At 28.9% G+C, this 19,254-nt stretch overlaps 1 protein-coding gene across 2 annotated transcripts; it reads right to left on the minus strand.

Moving 5' to 3' along the window:
* Nucleotides 1-1,859: 1,859 nt before the first annotated feature.
* Nucleotides 1,860-18,972, minus strand: LOC408792 (protein 4.1 homolog). Of its 2 annotated transcripts, XM_026440024.1 has the most exons (15): nt 18,809-18,972; nt 10,510-10,682; nt 10,261-10,408; nt 9,869-10,163; nt 9,415-9,753; nt 9,151-9,323; nt 8,887-9,026; nt 8,015-8,101; nt 6,833-7,543; nt 4,601-4,804; nt 3,875-3,982; nt 3,576-3,686; nt 3,026-3,130; nt 2,205-2,414; nt 1,860-2,109 (listed from the first exon to the last, which is right to left on the minus strand). In XM_026440024.1, the coding sequence occupies exons 2-15, from the start codon at nt 10,666-10,668 to the stop codon at nt 1,930-1,932; spliced, it is 2,970 nt and encodes a 989-aa protein (XP_026295809.1). In that variant the 5' UTR covers nt 10,669-10,682; nt 18,809-18,972; the 3' UTR covers nt 1,860-1,929. The 2 variants fall into 2 exon arrangements, with proteins under 2 accessions (XP_026295809.1, XP_026295808.1); XM_026440023.1 differs by lacking the exons at nt 4,601-4,804; nt 6,833-7,543 and having other exon boundaries at nt 18,809-18,969.
* Nucleotides 18,973-19,254: the final 282 nt, after the last annotated feature.

Raw genomic sequence — 19,254 nt, forward strand, 5'->3', positions numbered from 1 at the left:
ATTATATATTATATACTAATATATCTATTTCAATTTATTATAAAAAAGTAAAAAGTAAGTAAAAAGTACAAAAGTAAAAAAAAAATTTCATTTACAATCAATATGCAAGTAATAGTAATGCACTAATAACTTTTAAATAATATATGAAAGAACAAAAGCATAAACAAGCCTTCTACAGTGTGATATGCATATTTTAATGTTGTTTCTTAATTACCACATGTACAATATATATATATGTGTATATGTGTGTATATATATATATATATATATATATATATATATATATATATATATATACACATATACACATATATATATGTTATATTAATACATAAATACATGAAGCAGTGGTATATATTATAATATTTATAATTTTATATATTTATATAACTTTATTTTCGCAAATTGTCTCTTAATAATTTTATTGTAAATTCAGATTATCAGCCTTTCCTTTTTAGCAATATTTCTGTGTTGTTAATACAAAAATTAAATAAACTATTAAACAAATAAAATTTTATATGAACTTGTAGTTTTAAAACTACAAAAGTTATAGCTAAATTTAGACATATACGCTGACCAATGCATCATAGCTCTTGGTATGAAGTTACATATATATAATTTTTTTATCTTAATATCTGTTACTAATAAATCATATTATCTTTGAAATATATAAATCAAGAAAATCTACATAGTTTCCAAAATACATATTTTTAAATTAAATAAAAGATATATAGCAATGTTAATAATGTATATTTTCTTTCAATTTACATTATTGAATAATTAGTAATACTCTAAGTTAGGAAACTTTGTAGATCTCTATTTTCTTTGTCAATTAATCATAAATGTTTATGTATACATACATACATTTATATGTATATATTTTAATGTATATATTAATATTTAATATTTTATACTTAGAGAACTCTGACTTTGTCACAATAAACATCTATTTTGAAAAAGAAATTGTCACAAATAATTGACCTATACAAAAAATCATTACAAGAAAAATATATTTAAATCGTCTGAAACTTTAAAAAAAATTTTGTGTATTTCTTACAAGTATTATAAGTCTTCCATTGTTATTTTTTATGTATTGATTTTTTTACGACTTATTTATATCATTAAATCCATAAAAATTACATTATATATGTATATTATACTGTTTATATTATTAAAATGTATATTGATAATATAGTTACACATGTTTGACTTGTTAAAATGTTTTTTAAGACATTTTTCAATTTTTTTTATTATTTATTATATTAGGCTCAGAGACAAAGTTTTAAAAATAGAAATTTAAATTATAATAAAAAAATCTGCAAAAAATTTTAAAAAATTAAGCTCATAAATATTTTTTAGTATTGTTGAACAAGTCTTGGATATTATTTAAATAAACTTTATATGAATAATTTAATTAATACGCTTATTATAGACAAGACATTGCATGAATATCATGATTTTATTATAATGTAAGTTTATAGGGCACTCTGTCATATGTTTATAGTTATAAACAAATTATTTTTCATTTAGGTACATATATAACTATGTATACATAATATGTATAATATATATTTATGCCTCTGTGTATGTAGACAATACATACTTTGAATATGAACACTGCAGTACAAGGTACCATGACATTCTTTTTTAATAACTTGATTTTTAATCAAGTTCAAGCTCATAATATTGGGCAACATTTATTATAAGAAATATAATTTAATTATTAAATGCAAATGTTATTTTTTTATTGCCTTTATTTTGGCAAATTATTTAAGTGAATTTTGATGATAGTAAAACTAAGTTAAATTATTTATTATGCATTATTTAAATGCATATCAATTTAATTTTTTATTTTATTCTTTCTTAGAATTAGTCTTTTAGACAAAGAGTGCCCTTTATTTCTTACAAAAGTAATTTTTACCAATTATTTTACTGTGCTGTTTGCTGTTGAATTTCTATTTTTTCTACTGTCATATCAGGATTCATTGCAGTTGCTTCTTGAATTGCTTCTGCTAAAGCTCTATCATGATCAATTGGATCACCATCTGATTGTATTGTAATTTTTTGTTCTACACGAGTTTCTACAACTCCATCTCTTTCAGTTTTATACTAAAAATATTATAACATATGTATTTAATCATATCATATATAGTTATAACCAATATATTAGAAATTAATAATTATATTAAAATTTGAAATCTTACCGTTATCGTTTCAACAGTACGAGTTTTACTAGATATTGTCTGAGAACTAACTATTTCTCCAGTTGCACTGTACATACCATCTTCACTTTCAACGGCTACTTTTCTAGTTTCAGTTGCTACTAGTGGAACTGTAGTAGTTGTTGTTACATTACTTTCTGGCTCTCCTTTGTAAATATGTGTTTCAGTTTCAATAACACCCGCTGGATCACCCTGAATTTAAATTTATATAATAATATTTTATTTTTCAGAAAAAAATTTTGTAAAACATATTCAATTATATATAATATATTGAATTGATACTATACAATTATAATTGTATATTATTATTATTTATAATTTATTTATTATTTATTATTTATTATATATATTATAAATACAAATATGTTAAATAATACAAAGAACCAAAGCATTAATTCCTTGTTAAAATATTATAAACATTATGTTATTTTTACAAATTAATAATTAATACCTCAAAACCAGGGTTTTTGAATATAATAAGTAAATTAAATAAATGAAGTTTTCTGCAATGATTAAATGTTATTTTTTATGTCCTTTTGAATATTAAAAAATGAATATTAAAGAAAGTATCAATTAAAAATATTTGACGCATCTCATATATTCTAATATAAATAACAATATTAACATTATAAATCATTTATTATAAGAATTTTACTGTTTTAGAAATGTTTTTTGTACAGTAAATATATTTAAACATATACCTTGATGAAGATTTATCCTCAGAACTAAATTCTTTAAATTCTCAAAATCTCGTTTTTAAGAGAATATAACTTTTAACTGATTATAACAACCCTAAAAATTACCTGATAATATTGATTGTAGAAAGCCTGCTGATCATCTTCAAGGTCAATTGGAGTACCTGAATCATCACTGCTTGAACTGGATGTACTGAGCCTTCGTGAGAACAGCTACACCATGCATTGTGTTAACCAAGCCGAGAAAATTAATTACAAAAATAAAAAAAAAAAATAATTAAATGAAAAATAGCACTAATTAAATTTTATTAATCAACCAATATCCTGAATGAATTAAGTTTTATTGATGTACATGTAAATTGTGATCCCTTCATTTAAATAAATGATATTGTGATATGCATACTGATCTTATTCATCATATGTATATTGTACAAAAAATGTCAGAATTAAAATTAATGCTATAAAACCAAAAGCTTCATAATGTTATGTGAATTTCCATCAATATTAAAGAAAAGTATTTATATATGTGCAATGATTTTACTAGCATGAAATATTCTAATGATTTAATGTTAGGATCAAAAACGCAATATGTGATTTACATAAATGCTACATGCTTCATCCATTAGTGGCTTGGCATATATTTAAGCTAAATTATTACCTGTTCACCAGAAAGTACATGACTTGTTGTTCGAACTTCTTGAGTTACTACTCTCTGTTCTTGTCTTGTTGCACTGGTTGCTGTTGTATGTGCTACAGTTTTTTCCTCTACCTAATATAAAAAAAATATAAAAAAATAATTCTAACTTTATAGGAAAATATAATGTAAAGAATATATATGAGAAAGTTCAAAATATTTGTATGAATAAATAAAGTAAAATAATAAATAAAATAAAGTATAATCAAGAAAATATTTAATGTGAAATTTTGTGAAAAAGAGAAACTTGTAATATTACAAACCTGACTGGTTTTTTGATTTTTTTCAAGATCCTCGTGCATTGTAGCAGTGCGTGTAGTAACAGCAGTTGCTGTCATGTATGGAGCTCTACCATCATCTGATGTCTCTGCCTAAATACAACTACAAGGTAACTAAGATCTTATAATAAAGCAGCAACATATACATATATATATATATATATATATATATATATATATATATATATACAAAATTACAATAAATGCAAGAATTTGATATGTTATTTTTTTAAGTATTTAATTTTAAAATGATCAAGAACTTTTTTATCTAGAAATCACATTTGCGACTTACATTAATGACACATTTGCTACATGCAATACTCAATAACTAAAAATCATATAATCTACAATCTACAATACATATCATAAAACTATTTAATAAACTATATTTCAATACATCAATATTTAAATAATGTAATAAGTTGGAATTAATAAAAAATTTTTCAAAAGGATATGGATAATATATATTACTTAAAAAAATACGAAATAAAATTAAATAAAAAGGAATTGAATTAAAAAAAAAGAAAAAAGAAAAAAGAAAAAATATAAAAAATCAATAAATACTTTGAATTTTAAGTTTTTAAATGGTTTTAAGTTTTTAATAGTTAGAATGTTTAATATTTTTTCTTATACTTTTTAATATTAGTAAAACAATTATATTATTATATATTTATTTTAATGTATCTCAGATAATTGTGAAATTTATATCACCTTATTAATTTGTGTAGAAACAGTTACTTGGCCTGTTCCTCCAGGAGTAAGATCTTCCACTTTTTCTTCTATATTTTGTATCACGCCTTCTTGATCCTTTACTACTGATTGTTTGGTTGTTGTTTTTACTATTGTTGGGGTAGTATTTGAAGATAAAACTTTCTTCGTTTTTGAAGAGATTGGTTTTAATACATCCCGTATATCCTTTAAAATAGTATAGTATAATATAGAACTAGAAGAATCAGCGAAACAATGTCACAGAATCAAATCTATCTATGTATTAGGAAAGCAAATAGAACAATCTTGATTGATGTATGAAAAAAATGAAAAATATTCTAAAAAAATTGTTTAATTATATGCATTTTTATGATTTCAAAAAATAAAAATTTTTTTAATTAAAAATCTGTTCTCGCCATGGATTTTCATATGAAGATATTATATTATCTAAAGTTCGAAATCGATAATCACTAACTGTTATAAATCGAAAAATCGCAAGTATTTTCAATTATATACCTGATGAAGATAATAAAATGATTACGAAAAAATAAAACTAGAAATTAAATTTTCTTCAGAATTAAAAACTCTCATCTTAATTATTTTATTCCAATTTATGGGATTTATTAATTTAAATAAACTATAAAAATTAAGATATCATATCATATCACGAAAATTTATCAACAATATTTATGTTGAGGATAATAATAAGAAGATTTTAATTAATAATCAAGCTTGACTTAAATATTCATTATAATATATACTGAATTTATCATTTTCAGATGATTAAAAAATGATAGAAAGTATTACCTACATGATAAATTATTAAATCAAAATAATCTCAAAATCAAAAGATTAAAATTGTAAAAAAAGATTAAAATAATTGTAAAATAACATAATAAAGTATAAAATGAAAAATTTCATTAAAAATTTAAATTTTTTATATGCAATTTTTTATATGCAATTTATATTAATAATAAAATAACTACAATGAAAAATCAAAATGTGTAAATTATGAAATTTTAACAAATGGAATTGGATTTTATTAAGGATAATATATTTATATAATTATAAAAAAAATAATTATTAAAAAAAATTATATAATTATTAAAAAAAAAAATAATAAAATTATGGGAAGGATGGAAAAGAAAAACTAAAAAAATAGTATAAGTATATAATAAATTATATACTCAAACTACTTGTATACTCAAACTATCCAAAATCATACAATGCAAATAGAAATTACAATAAAATTTCATTTATATAATTTCATCAAGAAATAAAGAATTCATATAACTGAATCATTTGTATATTAATATAATACTATTAATACATAACTTTGTATTAATGTATAGATTATAAATGTATAAATATTCATTTATATATTAATAAAATATTATATGTTGTTTATTTTGGGATAAAATATGTACAATTGTTATTATTTTATTAATATGTATTTAATTTAAATTAATTTATACCAATGATTTATTTTTGTCAGTTAAAATGTTAATTGTATCTCTTATATTTATTAAAAGATTGCTCCAGTTATATGAAATTTGTATTCTATGAGCTAAAATATAAAAAATCGTGCTTCTAAATAAAAAATATAATAATAAAAAAACAATTAAAATTAATGAAGCAAGCATAATAAAATATAAAATAAAAGTAATGATAAATTGCCAATATGATAGCAATAAAAAAAATATAATATATTAATTAGAAAAAGCAGTATTCTAAAATCTTTGCAAAAAATATGATATGATAAAAAAATAAATATAAAATTAGAAAAAATTATTTATGATTTGTTTTAATATTATGATTTCATTTTTGTTATTTGATATTATATATCAAAATATCAAAATGAAATATAGAATGAATAGTAATATAAATACGAAAAATAATTTATATAAAATTTGAAAAAATATTAGTTATGATGAACAAAACGTAAATAATATAAAAACTCAATTTTTTTAAATCAACAGAATTCCAGAAATTTATGAATTAATAACATCCATAATTTTTCTTACAAATTTACTTCTAACATCGTAAAGTTCAACATATTATTATAAGCAAACGAACAAGCAAATATATAATTAAATCTACTTATCTGAATCTGATTATTTGAACGAAAAATAGGTAGTAAGATGAATCAATGAACTCCTATTACATGAATGATTCAGCTATACAAATAGATTATCCCTCGATGAGATCACATAAATATAATTCTTCTGTACTTACCTTTATTTTGTCTTTTTTTTCTTTATCTTTTTTTTCTAATGTTTCCTTATCTTTTTTTTCTGATATTTCCTTGTCTTTTTTCCCTGATGTTTCCTTGTCTTTTTTTCCTGATGTTTCTTTATCTTTTTTCTCTAACTTTTCTTTTTCTTTTTTGTCTAATATTTCTTTTTCTTTTTTGTCTAATATTTCTTTTTCTTTTTTGTCTGATATTTCTTTTTCTTTTTTTTCAGATATTTCTTTTTCTTTTTTTTCTGATATTTCTTTATCTTTTTTTTCTGATGCTTCTTTATCTTTCTTCTTCAATTCCTTTTTATTAAATGATTTTATTTCATTGTCAAGAATAGCTATTTTTTCTGCCATTTCTTTTTCTTTTTTTTTTAATTCTTTTTTACTAGGCGATTTTATATCGTTATTATCAAGAATAGCAGTTTTCTCTGCCATTTCCTTTTCTTTCTTTTTCAATTCTTTTTTACTAGGTGACTTTATCTTATCATTGTTTTCAAGAATAATATTTTTTTCTGTCATTTCCTTTTCTTTTTTTTTAAGCTCTTTTTTACTGGATTTTATATCATTATTATCAAGAATACTTTCATTTATTAAATCGGAATTATTTAAGTCATTATGATTTTCTTTTTCGTTTTCATTTTGTTTATCCTTTTTCTTCTTAAATAGACCACCGGGCGGTAGGACCGCAATTCCTCCGACCGGTTTCTATAAGTAAATTTATAATCACACATTGCTTCATGCAAAGCACGATTCAACTCTATTGCTACGCTATTATTAATTATATGTTTTACATTCTCTTGATATATATTTCATGCTAGATAATTAATTACGGTCTGCGCTCTCAAAAAAATATTAATTATTATTTTGTTAAATAAATATTTTTTTGTTTTTATCTACAAAATTTACTTGTATAGTATATTTCTTTAATTTTTTTTTTAATATGTAATAATTATTATGTGCATGCGAACATAAGCATTAACGCAATTAAATAGCATAATGAAATTTTAAAAAATTTGAGAATTCATCTTTGAGGCGATGGCCGTATAATGTTCGCAAAAAAGAAATAAAAAATAGCAGCATGCATTGAAAAAAAGGAAAACACCAAATGGTCACATACATTAATATAGATAGATATATGTTGATTAATGCATGATAGTTCCAGGTGAAATTCTATACCTTTTTGCCACGATCTGCATCATATTCTCCTTCCAGGCTACTGGTACTGCTAGCTGATGTTGTTCCAGCACTTGTTTTGCGTGTGAGCTACCGGTGTTAGTTAGGTGTCAGTTAGTTTTTATGGTTGAAGCACTAGGATGTGAATATTGAATTCAAATTTGTGAAATTAAATTATTACATACAAATGCCATGTTCAATTTTTTGGTAATAGTTACAAGATAAAATTTTATAAAATCTATAAATATCTAATAAATTTCTTGCAAAAAAATAAATTTCAAATCTGTATGAATATATACAAGTTAATTAACTAAATATATATTTAATAGAGAACATTATTAATTTTTAATTATCAAATAAATTTTCAAATTTTATGTATGATTTTTAATTAATGTTAATTAACTTGCATGTGCATTATTTAATTCATTTTTATGATTTTGGAATAAATGTATTAAAATGACTAATGCATTCTACTATATCTAATACATGGCATACGAAAACTTATCAACATGCCATGACTACAAATCTGTCTGTTTAATTTAAAACAATAGTGCACAATAATTAACTTGAACTTTTTATAAAATATATTATTTTTTGCTTTTAAGTGAACCAATTGGTGTTCTACAATTTCTCCCTTTCATAATATAATTATCATTCCAGTAATATTTAAAAAGTTATATTATATACTTATATTAGTTAAATTTATTGTTATATTATCAAAATTTAAAAAAAAAAAGCTTTATTTGAAAGCGTAGACCGCAGAAATATTTCCTTTAAAATGATTTTTATGGAATAATTTTCAATTTGCATGACGATTTCATGCATCCTCTACTAACTATTACTATTTTCGATGTATGTAAGAATATTTTTTTTACCTTTTCTTTTTGTTTTTTAATTGGACTAGGCCGTTGATCTATATGCTCCATATCAGGAATCATTTCAGGTTCATAGCTCATTGTATGCCTCTTACTTGGTTCTGAACCATAAGATTCAACTTGTTTAGGACCTCCTAATGCTGTATAATGCACACATACCTTTCAAAATCTCAACGTGATAACTTTGCAATAGCGGTATCAAAAGAGCATTTGGTATATATATAGTAACTAAAATAAAAAATAAATATCAAAAAATTTCTTTACCATCCATACTACGAGATGTAGGACGACGACCACTTAAAGATCTTTCAAATTGTGGAGGTTGTCTGTCAATGGGAGTTTTCTTCGTTTCGTAATGAGTTCTACCTGAATATCGGAAACGAGATCCCAAATGTGGTAATAAACCTACTTTTTTTACAGGCTCAGGACTCATGAGCCTAAAAAATAAATAAATAAATAAATAAATAAATATTATTTTATTTTTAAAATAATATATAAAATTAAAATAATTATTAAATAATTATTTACCTGAAGAAAGTATGGTGTTCTACACACACTTTCCATAATTTTTTTGCAGCTCTATGATTTGCTAATTTAAAACCAATTGTCGATTCAAATTGTTCAAATTCACCTGGTCTGATCTTTATATAAAAGTTATGCCTTTTGTACGAGATTTTTAATATCTTTGGCCAAGCAAACCTGTTGATTCTCAATCGATCCCTGTAGACGAGAAGTCCAGAAGAACATACACCTAACATTATATCAACACCTTCAGAGTCTTTAGCAGGATGAAGATCAACTCCATACATTGCCAGTTTTTTTGCATTTTCGAGATAGTGAAGTTCCGCTTCTGCGGGTGTTTGACCTCTATATAAATATACAAAAATTGTGTATTATTCTTTACCCAATAATTATAATATTACATAATTAATTACATAATAATGTAATAATATAATATAATTAACCAATAGACGAAACTAACTTATGTGTTTTATGCAGATCCATTACTTTCTCCACTAACTCTGGAGTTTGATTAGGAGCAAATTTGAAGTCTTTTAAATATGTACGGCCATGTTCCTCTGGATCATAATCTCCAACCTCTGATTGAACTAAATATGAACCTAAAAGAGCGTGAGTTACAAAAGAACATGGCAATCGTCCCGTGATAATATCGTTTCTTATTTGAAGGCATAATTGGTAACGAGTTATATCTTCTTGTAATTGGGCCGGATCCGGTGGATAAAATTTCACCTCGAAATTAAATTTCCATGGCTCGTCTGCAAAAGTCAAAAATCGTCTTTGTAAAATCAACAATTAATTCTAACAATGATCATATACAATGTATACATCGAAAGAAAGAAAATGTCTATATACTTTTTATAAATTTTGCAATTCTTTTATCCAGATCTAACCAATTTCGTGAATCGTGCCTGTCCTCGTAAATAAGGCCAAAATAATCCTTTTCCATTAAATTCATACTTTGACATATCATATCAAGTAACTCTTGCCCTTTCGCCTTTCTCTGAAACAAAATCAATTTTTCATTCAATCTCGTTAATACATTTGCCATTATATATATATATATTTTTTTTGACAGAATGAAAACAAAAATTGCTAATTTACATCTATATGAAAATCTTTCACTGTTCCATCCAGCAATGTAATCCTGGCAAGAGCTGTTTTGCCTTTGCTGACTGGACTTTTCGTTGGCGAGTTTGTATCGGTTCCATTTTCTGCTGTTACTTCTGGTTGACCACCAGCAGATTTCTGTTCCTCCGGCATACTTCAACCCTGTGCTAAAAAGATTCCGCGTGTCAATCCAACACATTGTACAGTGATACACTGAGAAATGAAATAATAATCCTAAATAAATAAATCCTATGCTTTCTTAATCGTCGTTTATATCGAAGAAATATCGCGCGTTGTTTCAATATATTCGAATGTAGATCCTGCCTAGACTCGAGGGTGCCATATAGAGAAATAATCAATATTTGTCGGAGCTGTTCGAGTTACATATACCCCGTCTATAAAACGCCCTGGTCCTACCTCATTAACTAAGGGGAGAAAGAGAGAGAAAAAGAGAAAACATTATTACGAAATACTTTGAACTTGAACTTGTTTTACATCCATATAATTTGAAATAAAATCTTTTCTAATAAGAAATTAATTTCTTTTTTAGTAGTCTAATATTTATTTAATATTACTATACATTCTTATCTGGTATATATATATCAGATGTATTTATCTTAAAAAGAATATATATTATAAATAAAATTATATTTTATATCTCTATTGCATTCCGTAATGACATTTTCGATTATACTTCAACGAGTTTGTATAATATCTCTGGAATCCACTCATATACGAGATACGGCGAAAAAAGAAAAAATATTATTACTAAACAATTTCGTAAGAAGTTCGAGAACAAGTAATAAGCATGTAAGAATATAGTTATGTAATTATCCGCAATAGAAACACGTGTGTACATTTATCACAGGTCGTTCGCCTTCTGACAAAGACGGATAGACAGGTATACAAGTAGTCCCCCACGTAACAGCGATATCTCGATACAAAGCCAATAAAACCGCGATATTTATAATGCCGTGCCTATCAAAATATACGAGTCAGATATTATTAGACGCGATAAACCGACTATAAAAATCGTGTCTGCTTTACTGATCGATCGAGAAACGTGTTTCGAGGAAGGATTTGATTGGAAAAGTGTTTCGAAGTGTAGATCTGTATATATGTATATAATAAAACGCAGAAAAACCAGATTTCAGAAATCAAAAAATAGTCGTGAGATAAAATACGCCCGCGACCCTGACCGACACGCTTTGTCGAGTCCACTCTACCCGTTCGAATACCGTACTACTGTAGACTCCCTTATGCAATGTCGGAGAGCAAATAGTAATTCAACCTCAATTGCATGGAATCAGAGCCATATTAGGACGTTGTTTGTCGCTGCAAATACTATTAACGCGGCGAGCCGAGAATCACAGGAGAGGAGGGGGAGGAAAAAACGGGCTCGCAACGATTCCTCGAGATTCTCCGCGATTTGTTTCAGGAATCGAGGCTGACCCTGTCTGAGTCACGCACGAGCGGAGATACACTCTACGCGTATCATTAAACGGAAATCACGGTTTAACATTCAATTCGAATATCACGTTGCACAACAACAAAACCCCATCGATCCCAACAAAAGAGTAATTATATAAATCTGGACTCTGCTTCGTTGTTACGCAATGTTGTGATTAAACGAGAGGGGGAGGGAGAGGAGGGAGGGAGGAAGCGAGAGAGAGAGAACAAACAAGAGAAAACACTTCTGTAACGTAATACCTTGGTATAAAATAGAATAAACTTTCTATAATATAAATAGAATATCGATGATTAATTGAATCGCTAGGAATTTACATCAAAGAATCGAATATCTATCTATGATATTTGTCATCGAATTTCACGGAAAACACGGTGGAATTCATAAAAATAATGGTTAACAGTGTTGATTCTGCAAATTCTGACATCATCGTCCACGGAGCAAAACGTTCCTCATCTTTACGAGGCCGATGAAATAATACCACCGATTAGGAAACGCGATGACGCGCCTGTCGATACTACACCTATGCATATAACTCTAATACGATTGACCAAGTTAATCCTCGACTAAATGGATCAACGATATTCCAGAAATTCTTCAGCAAGAGGTACTGTGAGGTACTCGACAGTAGTATGCGCAGAGGCCAATACGCTCAACATCCCGAGATAGATATCAAATAAGCATTGGAAACTTAAAGCGTACGAGGCTGAATCAGCGAGACACACCGTGGAAGAAACCGGTCGATCGTCTCGTTTTGCTAACGGGTCAGTTGAAAGTTTAAAGGCCTGCTGAATGGAGCGAGCAGGCTCTGAAAGAATCCGCTTTTTTTTTTTTTCGCCAACGTCGCGGGAGAGAGAGAGATCCTTTCAAGAGATGCGTGGGTTTCATTTGGTCGTGCGTCAAAGAGAGCTTATTGTAAACGAGGGTCGCGTGATCCACGGCACACGCCTACATCGATCTACCGTGTGTACTACACGGTCGGTGACGTTACGTGAACACATCTCATCCTCTATGCGCATTAAAGAGCTATCGTCTTTAATGAATAAATTCATATCTCTCACAGCGCGGAGTAATTTTCGAGACGTTGCGTTGGTTTAGTCTAAAAAAAAAAAAAAAAAAAAAAAAATAGAAGAATCGAATTTTCACTCGGAATCTATAGAATCGTTTCTTTTTTCAAAGATCGAACTTAACAAACGAATAATTTCTTAAACGATGCGGTAAGAACGAAACACGAGTGTGTTTATTCTCACGCATATCTGTTGCGAAATAAAGTCTGCAAAAGAATAAATTTTTTTGCAAAGATAAAGAAAAAGAATTGGAAAATATTATTTCGAAATCCAAACGGTATAAATAAAGCTTAAATCCAAAGCAAACGATATATTAAGCTGCGTTTTCCAGTTAACGGAATCTCAATCTCAGTTTCAATCGTCGATCCGGATCAAGTGTCAACCTATACGCCACATGGAACATTGATACGCGGATAACGGATCGACGAGATGATTCCGCAGACCGTATCCACGGAAGAGGACGAAGAGCGCGGAGGATTCATTAGAAAACAGTTTTGCATATGCATGCACGACTGGGTTTATTAGCCTCGCGGTGGTAGTGTTTTGTGTGATCGTACGTGAATGGATACACGTTGACTCGAATTCGAGCAGAAGCGGACGCGGCATTTAAATCCCTCGTGCCGACTTGAACATAATGCCAGTCCTCCGGCATCGCGTGTGCGACATCGTGTAGCGACGAATCGATGAAAAGCCCAGCTGTGGGTTCTTCCAAAGAACGCAAGACGCAAGAATGGGGAATCTCCACGGTTGGATGTTTGATCGATCGACGTTTTCGCGTTTTGTATACAATATCCGCGCTCGGATATTTGAGGACTGATAATTTTCCGGTTGGCAAAAAAACAGCAACGAACGATTGGCTGAAACATGGCCAAACTTAGAAATCAGGTTCAGGTGGTTCAGGTATTTCTATAATAGCTTTCTACTACCTAGAAACGTGCCCAGTTATAAGATTAGAAAGAACAACAACTTTCCTTTTTTTTTTTCAATTCCAAATCATCCGATTTTCAAAGCGATAAATATAAGAAATATTCGTCGATTCGTTTCGAGGATAGAACGGTATCACGTTGATGCACGTAGCTATATTATTTTCGTCGAGGCTACACGATTTTGTTCGAAAGAAAATTTTCAAGAAAAAAGAAAAGAAAAGAAAAATCCATCCCACTTACTTCGACGAGTATTCGATTCGAGAGAAATTAACGAGAAACGGGAACAAGTTTCTCGTGCGTGAAAATTATGGTAAAAGGGAAGACGAGGGTGGAGAGCTCGTTTTGTACGAGATGATGGCGGTGTAGCGGTGATTTCCGTAGCGGGTACAAACACTGGCAGATTTATCGTAGAGCCGATTCATACGCGAGGGTGCGTACTCAAGTTGGGACAGTTTTTATCGGGTGTCGTGCAGACGCGTCTCGTTTCACCGATCGCAAGCAAGGGGTTCCCTCCCTCCCCGCGTTTATCTCGCTCTCTCGTTCAACCCTTTCTTTCATCGGGTTCGCAGCGGCATTCATCGTAGGTCTTCCTCTGTCGCGAGTTTCAATGGTAAAGGGGTAGAGAAGGCAAGAGCGGGAGGACAGACACAGAAGGCGAGGAGTATTCTTTGATGCGTAAAATTAAAGGGTTGGCATCTGTAAAAACGTCGTCGAAAATTTTACCAACCAGAATTCCACCGATTCTTCTCTATTTCACCCCTACGTTTCCTCCCCGCGCGGTTACGCGCAAATTTATCCACCTCGAAGAACGTACGCCAAACACCTCGCCCTGTAATTTCAAACCACAGACACATTAACGAGCGATTATGTTTTTTTTTTTTTCGATCTAAAGAGCAAGACTGCGTGTTATCGAATCGGGAGACGAACGGCGAACGGTTCGTACTTTAATTAAACACTCCACGCCACCGGCCCCCTCGCGTATTTTTACACGAGGATACGTTCACAAGTGTTCCAAGGGTCCCTCTGTTACGTGCATGTAGAATTAAAAACTCGAGAGCTCGTCATCGACGAGAAAAATATAATACACGCTGCCTGGGTCGCGTGTCACGCACCATGCCGCATGACTCAGCTTTAATTTTAATTACCCTGTAATTTATAATAATTTCAAGAGTTTGGTTACGTACAACGCGATTAAATTTTCAATTTGATTATATCCTTATCGATCAAAACTCGTGCGATCTATTTTTGTCTAAGTTTCAGGAATAAATGCAATAAGAAAACATTTTTGCATAGGAACGTAAACGAAACGTAAACGATCCTCCAGGTTCGCACAGTGATTTAGCACTGTAATAATGGCTATTTTTTTACGAGCGATTTTCCCCCCCGTGTAAAACCGTGATAATTAGCCGTGTCCTAGCATAACATCGCGATGCTGTTACACCGCGTCGTTATTGCGCTCTTCTTTTTCACGGTTAAATCGTTCACCGAGCCTACGCATTACCGTGTTTCCCGTGTGTCCATGAAAAGTTTCCCCGTCTCTAGAAAATGTCTCACGTCCCTGATTTCATACTTTTTCTTCGGTGGTCGAGTGCGAAAGTGACCGATTATTTTAAAAATGCACGAATCTCAGGCTTTCTTCAGGGGAAGAGTGGTGAAAAAAATAAACGCGATTCGACGTAAGTAAGTACAGCGTGGAGGAGAAAATACGTTTGCCGATTAGATGCGGCAAGCGGCCATGACGGAAATAGAAAAAGCGAAAGAAAGAAAGCACGTATCTCGTTGATTACATGCGCGATTTAATCAAAGCACAAACGAACGTACTATGCGACGAACACGGAGAAACTCGTACAGTATTTGAAAAAAATTTAAATCCATCCAGCTTAAAATTACGAACTACGAATTGTGTCACATCGATTTCTCAAATAAACCTTTTTTCGAAACATCGTATATTTAATAGAATAATAATTTCTATACGCGCTTTCCTCAATTAATTTTATTATTTTATATTTGTATAAGAATTATTCAGAATTCAAAAGAAAAATTCAATTCTCCATGTTTGAATACGGTTCTTGCAATTTAGTAATTTACATTTTATACGTGTTGTATGTATATGATATACAATATAGATTTACGCGTTGCTTTGAATATAAAGAATAGCGCGAAGAATTAGACGGAAGGTTATTTAAGTTGATAGTAAATTGCAATTCCAATCATAGTATAACGAAACACGTGACGATCATAGCCACGCCTTGTTCGCATTTATCCTCCAAGTTTCTTTCGTGCGGTGAACGCCGATACTTCCGGCGATTGCTTTACGGAAGACTGGTACTACTACGCGAATGTCAGCCAGCCGTACAATTAAATTTTACGTGAATCGAGTAACCACGCGGAGCACGCTTACTTGTAGTACGCTAACAGGTGTGATACGCTTGGCGCAACTGCTATTGCAATTTCAGTCGAGATCTTATTTCGGTAGGTAGACCTTGATAAAAATAGCATGCGACTTATCAATAAGTTGATATCTAATGTCAACAAATAGAAAGTATTATTTGATAAATTTGATAAAAGGATCGATTATCATACGCGATGAATATTATTTATTGGTCGATATACACATCGCGCGTTTTTAGTTTACTTTGGATAATATTTATCAGGCATAGCGAATAAATCGATAACATTAAAAATTAAATAATAAAAACTTTATTCTATTTTCGATAGTTAATTCAATTTATATTAGATTTATTAGATCACGACGATGTTATTATTTTTGTAATAATTAAAAATTTATTTCGATTTTGAAATTGCCAATCAGATATTCGTTCGCATGCACCATTTGTTGCATATATGAGAAAACCGCATTATATGTTATATTTTATAAAGGTGTGTAAGCTTGGTTCCCCCAAGTTCATTGTAACTTTAGTCATGTCGTGTGTTACCTCCTATCAGCGTCACACCTCTCTATGCATTGCCAACGAGTACACTTCCTTGCTTTGGTTAACGGTTGTACACCGTTTGTGGTAATAATTTTAAATACGCTTTAGAATCTATTTAGATTGTTTATGCGTTATTTAGTTTAACTCGAAAAAAGTAAGATGAATAAAATATTTTTTCAAAGCTTTGTTATTGTGTAAATGATAATAAATTTTATAATACAAATAGAATTTTTATAATACAGAAAGAATAATAAATATTTCTCTTGGAAAACTAAAACGTTGTAGAAATGCATAAAGAGTAGTTCCGATCGATTATTGGCAAGAGCTAGAAACGTGATGAGATTAATGTAGATTTCGAAAAAGCTGGCGTCTTTGTGACAAAGTGTATAATTGACCTAATTGCTCGTAACAAGCACTCACTGGAAAATGACGAAATCCCGAAGCTTAAAGTAACTTTGTAAATGATGAGATTGTATGATTGCTTTTACTTTCAGAAATACGGTGTATATATTTCATGGATGATATTTTAAGGATGAATTTTGAACAATGGTCAGCAAATAAATTTTTATATTATTTTTGTATTAATTAAATGTACAAAGAGAGAGATAAAATAGCATTTGTAGCAAAATATCAACGAGTATATTTTTTAAAAATATTTTATCCTCAAGATCGATAGAAGACGGAATAAAATGGCAAATTTTTAATCGATAGACTATAAAATTCAATTATTTTCAATTATTAATATCAATTATTTTCGTTCTCTGTAATAATAATAAACTTTTTAGTTTTTGCTTAACAACGGATTTTCAGCGGATTCTGCGCGTCTCGTTATATTATAATTTCCGAGAGAATGGATGATTTTTTTAAAGAAATATAATACATGATATGCAAAGAATGCATTCGTGTATTCTATCTTGTATGTATTGATTCTACGCCTGTCAAAAGATTTTTACATTTGATCATATCTATGAATATCATTTTAGATAAATACCTAATGATATATATATATACACGATATATAAATCTAATAGTTACTTTTTTTACAAATTTAAACAAACAATATAGTGTTTCACATGTTGCACGATGTAATGTTCATGCAATTCAGAGAAATAAGTATTGGCATGAAACAACATATATAAAAAATTTCTATCAATCGAATTAAACAGATGTTTCTGTATATGTTGATTGAAATATAACGTACATTCGTATAAATATTACATATGTCATAACTAATGTATATATTAGCAGATAAAATATTATTTCTTTCATCACATATTTTAATATCACTGGAGGTTATGTGAAAAATATTTATCTCTCGTATAATATTAATTTTTAAGCGAAAATTTGAATAAGCATTTATAATAAATAATAAAAAATGCGCTACATAAGAATTATTATAATTATTACTATCATTAATGATAGTAAACATTATATTTTAAAGCGTAAATTCCTATCCATTGCATTCAAAGTATGAATGTTATTAATTTCATAATTATTATTTTGAAAAGTTAAATATTATTAAAAGAATTTAAAAGAATTATATTTCAATGTGTCATGAAGATAATACATGTATAATTGAATTCTGAAAAACTATAAAACTTACCTAAGATAAAGACGCGATTCTTTTTTAAATAATGCACTACGATAAGAAAATTGCAGATAAAAATATAATAAAACAAAATGCACAAGATCGAAGCACTAATTGTTTTTTTTTTTCGACTAAGTAACGGAGTATTTCTATTATAAGCACATAAACAATTTTTGTTCCAATTCTAACGACAGCTACGAATACGAAACAGGTTCGTCGAATCGCGGGGCGACGCTGACTGTGGCCACGGCCCATACTAGCATCATTTTCAAATAGTCCCTTGACAAGTACAAGTATTATTGGTTACATACCTTATTATTTTCAAATTCTTCGTTCAACAAGTGATTACAGTTCATGGAAAATATAACTAGTTAGAAAATTTCCGTGATAGTAACGCACCATCTAATTGCAACCATAAGCACGACAAATACGGAACTGCTTTCGATGTTCTTACGCGAGTCAATATGGCTGACTACCTAGGAAAATCAGTTTCTCTTATGACGCAATCAAGCGAGTACGCCCAATCTAAACACATTTTCTCCACTAGATAGCAGCAGTTAGGCAGTAATTTTAACGGTTGGTAAAAAGAAATTCCAACGATCGATAAAAGGAGAAATTATAAACGAAATTCTCTACTAAAAAGAAATAGGTAAGAAACAAACAAAATATAAAACAGATTATTTATACAATTCTCTTTCGTGTAGAAATATGAAAATGTGTGAAAATTTGACAATTATTATAAAAATTTATTCAAAAG

The sequence above is a fragment of the Apis mellifera genome, linkage group LG4 (genome assembly GCF_003254395.2).
Source record: "Apis mellifera strain DH4 linkage group LG4, Amel_HAv3.1, whole genome shotgun sequence".
Lineage (NCBI taxonomy): Eukaryota > Metazoa > Arthropoda > Insecta > Hymenoptera > Apidae > Apis > Apis mellifera.